General features: G+C 41.8%; 1 protein-coding gene and 1 pseudogene across 2 annotated transcripts in view; one reads left to right on the top strand and one right to left on the bottom strand.

Annotated features, from left to right (window-relative positions):
- Positions 1–1,661: 1,661 nt before the first annotated feature.
- Cmc2 (C-X9-C motif containing 2) overlaps positions 1,662–8,875 on the bottom strand; it is a 40,533-nt gene continuing 33,319 nt past the window's right edge. For both annotated transcript variants that reach the window (XM_023709321.1, XM_004625764.2), the window contains 2 exons: positions 4,828–4,899; positions 1,662–2,020 (listed from right to left, as the gene is read on the bottom strand). In XM_023709321.1, the coding sequence (XP_023565089.1) occupies positions 1,934–2,020; positions 4,828–4,899 (159 nt within the window). In that variant the 3' untranslated portion in view covers positions 1,662–1,933. The remainder of the gene's footprint in view (positions 2,021–4,827; positions 4,900–8,875) is intronic.
- On the top strand, positions 2,627–3,580 carry LOC105741403 (annotated as a pseudogene).

Here is an 8,875-nt window from a genome sequence, read left to right as displayed (position 1 = left end):
CCAGCTCAGCCCACCAGGGGGCGGGGCTGGCTGGCATGTGGTGCTGGGGGATTAAACCGCAGTCCCTGTGCTTTGCTAAGCTTTTTCTAAGTAGGTGCTTTAGACCACTGAGCCATCTCACCAGCCCCCCAACCAGAATAATCTTACTGAAATCAAGTTGAAACATCCTTCTAACTCCTTTCCCCGAATATCTAACCACCATACTAAAATTTATGACTGGTCATCACTATGTTAAAGCTAAAAAATCTCAAAGAGTTCAACAGCCAGGCATGGTGGCCCATCTGTAATCCTAGCACTCAGACGGCTGCAAGAGAAAGACTGCTGCAAGCTTGAGGCCAGCCCGGGGCTCATAGCAAGGCCCTGTTTCAAACAGCCAACAAAGAATTTGAAGCTGTTTGTGATCTTCTTCCACCACCAGTTCCCACATTCCAGTCATGCTGAATGACCTCAAGCTTCCCAGAAAGTGGCGCATTTTCTCTCATTTCTCAAAAGACACCTTTGCCAAGCAGCTTCCTTGGCATGGCTCCCTCCTGCTGCCTGGCCCAAGTGCCCCTTCATGTTTTCTGCAACACCTCCTTAATCATGGAACTTTTGCTATTGTAGTTGACTACTGGAATATCAGCTTGTTGGTTTGCTACAGGATTCTACAGGCAAAATGTCTCACTTCTGTACTTAGTGGCTAACACTCAGGGAGAAAGTGAATACTCATACTCTCTTGGAAAGGACCAAAAGAATTAATTCTGGATAGTACCCACTCCCTTCACTGAATGTTATCCTCTATAATCACCTTGCTAAGTGAACGTCCAGTTTCTTGAATTCCTCCCAGGACAGGAAAATCACTCATTAAACACCATTACCAACAAGACCTCAAGTGGACGTTGTATAGGAAAATCACTGGAAGGCTCAAAAGGCTGTCCATCCCTTGACACTTGAGAAGAAGGGCCCCTGCCGTGGCCATGCTCGGAGTTGCTGGCTTCCAAATGACCACAGGTCTCAGCAACAATGGGCAGAAGCACTGATGAGCCAATTGCCCAAACAAAGCACCTGAGGAGCACTGTTCCCAGCAGGGAGAAAACGCGCTGCTCTGAAGGCAACACCAAGGAGATAGTGGGCACCCAGAGCGGGCACATTCACCCAAGTGAAGAAGCAAAGTTCCATGACTAAAATGCCAATTAGGTACAGCCTTATGGGCTGCCCCTTGGTTCCAGGCTCTCCTTGGACACCAGCATCCAGGATGTCCAAGTCTCTTCATGGTGCAGCATTTGCAGGGAGCCTGTACACGTCCTCCAGTAGACTTTAGTCTCTCAGGATTATGTACAACACCTAATACAACTTACTGCACTCTTTAGACAATGCCAAAGAAGTGTGTACATGCTGCGTACTGACGGACTGTCCGCATATTTCCAATCCTGGTCAGGGGACCAGCTACAAGCATTTAATATTTTAGAAAATGGCTCTCTAAAAACAGAATCACTGGAACATTTTCCACAAGTTAAAACACCTGGGACTTTCCCAGGTTCTTCTTGCCCTAGTCAGTGTTTAATCCTCATAATCATCACATTGTTGAAAACCAATGTTTAATCCTTGCGATCATATTCTCAAAATGGGAAGCCTATTAATGCCATTTAATCTAATTCTACAACATCTAAGCGACAGGAAGAAAAAATGACTGAAAAGGCTTTATTGAAGGAGCTAAGTGACTCATGCGGATGAGACAAAGGGCACCACAGGACGTCAGGAGCGCTGTAGAACCGAGAGCACTGCAGGTCTGCTCGGCACCTACTCGCAAGCAGGTCTCCACACCTCTGTATGCGGGTCTTCAGGGCTCACTCTGCATTCAAGGGGTTCTGGAGACAAGCGAGAGAGGATCCTTTCAGCGATGAAGCCACAGTCCTTAGGTCTTCTCTCAGGCATCATCCAGTGACAACATCACTTATTTTTCAGATTCTTCTGAAGGACTGAAAAGTCTTTTTCGCATCTCATTTCCATATTCCCTGCTTCTGGTTCTCTTTGCCATGTACTGGAATGAAAAAGGGAGAAAAGAGACAGCAGGTGCCATCATTTATACCAGTGATGCTAGGCAAATGTTCTGACAAAATTTTTGTCTTTATTTCACTGAATGTCAGACTGGACACAGGGACCTTAGGGGACACGACCTCATTCAATATGGGACAGCACCTATGTCCTAGCTGGTGCATAAAGAGCTGCTGAATCGATTTCTCCCCAGTACAAGTATCTGAGCAATGTTTCAAATGGATAAACCCTGTGCCTGTGCCCCCTGAGCTAACAGTCCAGGAAGGGCCTCTAAGCTCTGCTGGCCAGTCTACCTACAAGAGGCCACTTCCTTGCAATGTGGCCTGATTAACTGATGGCCAGGTCTCCTTGCTCCAGTTTTCACACTGAACACAACATATTTCCTCATAGGGGCTAGGGAGATAGCTAAATGGAATATGTGCTTGCCTGGCAAGCACAAGGTCCTAAGTTCAATCCATGGTACCGCAAAAATAAATAAATAAAAGTTATTTCCTTATAAACTCTACAATGAGTTATAGAGCAAATTAAAGTATATTAAAATACTTAAGACAACTTCATAGGAAATCAAGATGGTCCCTGAAAAAAAGGGAAATATTCTCCAAAAAAATATTGCTTGCTATTCACAAAACTTCATTAAATGACCCAAATAGAATAAAAGGTCAATTATCCATAAAGCCACACCAAAAAAGGGACAAAAGTAACTATAGAAATAACATTAGTAATTATTTCAGTAAGAATACAAGCAATGAAAACACATAGAGAAAGGCTCAGAAAAAAAGTGGGGAGACCCTTTTTCTGGTCAAAAGCTTCAGGGAATGAAGCACTCAGAGGATACACGGAGAAGCAGAAGAATGTCTGAAGCCTAAAGGCAGAGAGAAAGCAAAGGAGAAAGGACCCGAGGATTAGAGAACAAAAGGCCAGACAGAGGAACGCCAAGATGCTAGGAATGAGCCAATATAAAACTACCTATATGGCTTAGAATTTAAGAAAATAAGGAGAAAATGTAAAATCTGTATTGAAAACAAGCACAAAAATAAAGTATCTACAACATTCTACCATCACTAACAGAGCTCAGGACTAGCTAGAGAAAAAATTTCTTATGAAGCTCTAATCAATAAAGCAATGGCAAAAATTAGTGAACTACATGAAGAAGACAATCTTAACAGAAGTAAAACTACAAGCATATGCAAAAAAAGAAAAAACAAAACAGCTGTATTTTTCCATGAGCCAGTTTCTAAACAAACCCATCTTTATACATGAAGGAAAAACATTTTTCAAAAATCATTTTGGTAGTCTTGCTCTTGAGGACAAGCTCCTGAGTGAAGGCAGGCTCGAGTTTTCGGCCATTTCTTCCCCATTCGCAGAGCTTCCTGAGGCACCATGTTGGGGCAGAGCATCCGGAGGCTCCCACCCTCCATGGCGAAGGATTTGCCATTTTCCGTGGAAAACAAGTGGCGGTTGCTGGCTATGATAACCTTGTGCTTTGGACCTGGTTTTGCAGCACCTTTCTTTAAAAATAGTGAGACACCAACAGCTTAAAAAATAAGGATGTTTTAATTCATCCTTCTCACAGATGGGAAGAATTTCTGGAGAGGTGACTCTCTTTGAAAACAAACCAAACTCTGAAATTCACATGGCATACTAGATATGTTTGTAAATAAACTGATGACATAAAAAATCATTTTAAACAATATACACACATGCAGACACAAAACTATCACCTTCAATAAAAAATTCTACTCTCAGGAGGCTGAGGCAAGAGCATCACTGTGAGTTTGTGGCCAGGCTGCGCTACATAGGTTAATTCAAGGTCAGCCTGCACTACCCAGAGGGACCCTGGCTCAAAAGAAAAAAAAAATTCTACATATGGTCACAAGGAAACAAATTCTAATAAGAAAAAATAATTCCCAGAGTAGAAAATACATAAAAATGAAGAAATACAGGTGCTAAACAACTTCAAATATTTAAATATATCAATCTGAGACTTAATTGAAGTTAAAAAAAATGAAAAGATAAAATTGGAACAGATTCTTAATCATTATATATAACATATTTTGTCTTTTCAGTCATTAGATTTTTCTTTTTTTTTTTTGTGGAACTGGGGATTGAACTCAGGCCCTTATGCTCGCCAGAGAAGCACTTATTCCACTGAGCCATCTCCCCAGCCCTCATTAGATATTTTTAAAGGTTCTGGTCGTCTGATGTACGAAATGGAAATGAGATTTCTTTCAAAGGTTTACAATGCTCTCTGCTTAGGCAGGGGTACCTGGAAAAGTGACCATGCCTGTGGTCTCCTGGCTATTTGACTGAGTCCAAGTCACAGCTGAAAGGCACAGTCAGCTGACTACCATCCCAGACAAGTCACCTAGGTCCCTGTGGCTGGCACGCAGCACAGCGATGAAAACGTTCAAGCCACACAAGCTGAAAGCTCTCACCTGCCTTCCTTACTGTACAGAAGGAAACTGAGGCCACGTTTTAGTCACATGCTCATTAGCTGTCACTGACTAGCCAAGTCTGTCTGCTAATCAAAGATACAGTTTCTTAAATCCTAAAATCCACCCAACTTGCATTTTACAACAAATGAGTTCTCCTCATCTGCGTATACAGCAAAAGGGTAGCAATATTCTAAAGCCCTGTGGGGAAACCACTCATGTCTGTTTTATAGGGGCGGCCACACATACCAAGTTGATTTTTGCTGCTGCACACTGGAAACTTTCATAATGACAACAATATAATATTCAAAAATGTTGTGTTCTTGGTTCAACTACTTCTAGCCTTTGATATTTTTCTTACCTCATTCTTCAAGCATTTTCTCATCTCACGGTCAAGATCGTTACAATAACCAAAAAACTTCCGAATGCTGTGCTAAAAGGAAGAAATGGAGTTAAAATATTTCACACACAGTACAGAGCAGGCCACTATCCCTGACAGAGTATCAATAGTTATTACTGTGGAAATGAGGCTACTGTGTCACCCTGTTAGGAAGCAAATTAATAAATGTGCAAATACGGAAGTAAGTTCATTCTGGACCTTCCTGCGAAGGAGGAATGAATGCTTGCAAGCAGAAACAAAAATGTAAAAAGGAAACAACAGCAAAAGACCTCCTTGGTAAGAAGGCCTCCAGACATGAGTCTCACAGAGTATAAAAAAGTCACCTCCTCACAACTGTTTCTTTGAGGACACCTTAAAGCCAGCGCATAACCCATTTTGCACAGAAGAGACAGGGCCAAGCTGCTGCACGGCCACAGGAACAGGAGTGATTTACTAATCTAGCAAACACACTGTCCCATGAAGCTACTTTCAAATGCTCAGTGCCTGAGCTATTTTCATTTGCATCCACCGAAAACATCACCAAAGTATATCAGATACTAGGTGGGCATGACGGGACGTGCCTATAACCCCAGCACTCTAGGAAGCTGAGCCGGGATGGCAAGCTTGATCTCAGCCTACACAATTTAATGAGATCCTGTCTCAAAAACTAAAATATAGAAAGGGCTGAGGGGGCTGGTGAGATGGCTCAGTGGTCTAAAGCACCTACTTAGAACAAGCTAAGCTTAGCAAAGCACAGGGACCGCGGTTCAATCCCCCAGCACCACATGCCAGCCAGCCCCGCCCCCTGGTGGGCTGAGCTGGCCACACACACACACACACACACACACAAAATAAATAAATAAATAAATAAACAAATAAATAAAATTTTAAAAATATTTTAAAAATTATAAAGGAGAGAGAAAAATATTTTAAAAAAAGAAAGAAAGAAAGAAAAAGAAAGGGCTGAAGATAGACAGAACTCGGTGTGAATGTCCTGGGTTTAATACTCAGTACACAGTGGGAGAAAACACACATGCACACGCACACACGCTCATTAGGTGACTCGTACAGACCATATAAATAAGCCACTGTTTTGCAATATTAAAAAACCTATATCCCAAGAACAAAGTCTTCTGTTCAAAAAATGAAAATAAAAAGTTCCCAGTGGTTTAAATTCTATGAATATTGTCATGGCAAAACGTACAAATACTCCAAAGCAGGTTATGATAAAGGCTGAAGTTAAGGCCCTGAATTTCAGTGGGGCCATAATTAGGATTTGCACACCACAATGTTTAAGGGTGGGTCAGAGATCACAGTGATCTGCTATAATGACATGTCTCAAAGGCTTGCAGTCGTAATAAGCACATTTCTGCCTTCTTTCTAATCATGGCTTTCTCGGAAACCAGACAACACACAATTAGTAAGCTACGCCTCATGCTATCTTCTCCCTTCCTGCATTGCTGCAACTCTAAAAACATTTTTCAGGACTACAATGAATAAAAGCTGTTTTTCTGCCAAGTTTTTAAGAGTCTAAGATCTCCTATTTGTTATCTACTGGTCTTTTCAGAATAAATATTTCTTGTGTCTTTCTCCTAAACTACTTCCTCGGCAACAAATGGGACATTTCCCTCCTTCTAGTCAAATAGAAATAAAAGATTACACTTTCAGAATGTAAAACAGTATTTTGGTGTATTTATTCAAATCACCCCATATATAGACAACTTGTTCACTTATTTATTTTGTACTGGGGACTGAACTCAGGGCTTTTCGCTTGCCAAGTTATGCCACTGAGATATCTCCCTGCAAGCATCTTAGTTTTAAATCCAAGACGCTTGTTTCCTCTCACCTCACCATGACTGAGTACAAGTGAGAATTATACTTGTGACATGATGTGAAAACTATCAAGTGCAAATGCTCCAGTGCAAGTGGCACAAAATGCCTGTGCTCTGCAATTCCCTTGTACACAAGACAGATCCCAACTGTCCACATAGCGCCAATGTCTGAACAGGTAATCAGTCACTGGACATCTGAGAACCTGTTACGTGGGGAATGACGTCCCAGGCTCCAGGGACACAGCAGGCAGGTGGGCCTGGCCCCTACTTCACTGCACATGGTGAGCAGGGAGACAAAAACGAACCAAGTGCCATAAAGTGAAGCGCAGTCTGGGGCGGCCCAGTGGTTCTCAGGACCTTTGCAAGAGACACACAAGGTCACAACTATTTTCCTACTAACCCAAAGGCCTCGTGCTGCTCACCCTCATCCTCTCAGAAGAGCAGAACACAGGTTTCCAGAAGCTGCATGAAATATATCACAACAAACTGAAAACAAAAGCCGACAGGCCCATTCATCTGAATCTTATTCACTCAGACGTAAAAAACAATTGAAAAATGCAAACATGGTGCTACTTTTTCACATTTTGAGTAAGATCAGTATGAAAATTAATAGGTAATAGGTTTAATTTTAAAATAAATTAATCTTGCCAGGGATATAGCTCAGTGGTACAAGCACCTACCTGGAAAGCACAAAATGCTGACTGTGATTCCTGGCAAGGAAAGAAGGAAGGAAAGAAGGAAGGAAGGAAGGAACTCTAAGTTTTTAACTCTCATTTATAATTCAATAACTATTAGCAGATAAGCAAAAGGTCTTTGGTGCTGTCCATGACACCTAAGGACGTAGGGCAACTCTGAGAAGATGTGCCAGGAAGTACCAAGAGAACCCAGGCTGGGCAAGGAGACAAAGAGAAAGAGCCAGTCTGAGTGTTACGCCTCCGTCCTCCTCAGTCTGCTCCCAACTATGCCTCAAAAGATAATGAAACCCTTCAGCTTCAGGTTTGTCTTCTCTTTCCACAGCTGAGGAGGTCTAAGTGTGTTGTGCTTACCTCTCTTCCTTTATTTATACATGGGCTAGGATACTATTTTTTCACACTTCCATTTTTTCACTAAATACACCCTAAAATTCATTCATGTCAGCTCAGAGTAACTTTCGTTATGAACAGCGACACAGAGGAACCAAAAGAAGGCTCTAACCAGACAAACCTAGATCAATGTGAACAAGACGCTAATGTACAGGGTTGTAACACAAAATATAAAATAAATATCAACCCACACTGACATGAGTAAATAAATGAGAGCAAAGGCAAGTCTTCAAAAAATCCTGAGGCACTAAGCAGACTCCACCTTCAAGGAGAAAGAGTGGAACTCCCTGGTCTTTCCCTGTGGGCTGTGCACAGTACCTTCCTTCCAAAGAGCTAGGAAAGAGGAAGAGAGTGACTTGTAATCAGAGAACCTGGCAGATACCACCTCAGTCAGGTAGTCAAGATCAATGTCAACAACGACAAATCATGTGGACAGCGATAGCCTCAATAGAGCGTGTGATGAAAACAGGACTCTCCCTTTGAGATCTTCCTCCTAAATGACACTACGATAAGAAAAACCCAAGACAAGTTCAAACAGAGGCACATCCAACAAAATACCTGAACATTAAGCTTCAAAATAATCAAGGTCATCAGAGCCAAAGAAACTCATAGCCAAGAAGGGCCTTGATGAGTAACAACTACTATTTTACTAGAATCCTGTAATAAAGGACATAAACACCTAACTGAATAAAGTATATATTTTAATTAATGTAAATATATTGATATTGGTTCACTAATTGTGAGAAATGCCTAACACACTGATAGGGGTTACTGGACACAGGCTATAATGAGAGCGCTGCACTATACTCACAACTGGTTGTGAATCTAAAATTGTAATCCCAGCACTCAGGAGGCTGAGACAGGGGGAGCACTCTGAGTTTGAGGCCAACCTGGACTACACAGTGAATTTACGGCCACCCTAAACTGCAATAGGAAAACGCTAACTCAAAAAAATAATCTATTCTTTAAAATTTGCTATACAGCAGGCATTCTACTGTATAGACGTACCCAAGATTAAACTATTCTAAGGCTGTTACTAATACCTGTGCTTATGTGTTTTCATAGTGCTGGAGTTATGCTAAACTCCGAGAGGTTAGCGCAAGGGCCTGAGTTAAA

The sequence above is a fragment of the Octodon degus genome, unplaced genomic scaffold, assembly GCF_000260255.1.
Source record: "Octodon degus isolate 3935 unplaced genomic scaffold, OctDeg1.0 scaffold00011, whole genome shotgun sequence".
Lineage (NCBI taxonomy): Eukaryota > Metazoa > Chordata > Mammalia > Rodentia > Octodontidae > Octodon > Octodon degus.
Note: the sequence above shows the minus strand (reverse complement) of the source record. Positions and strands in the feature narration are given on the sequence as shown.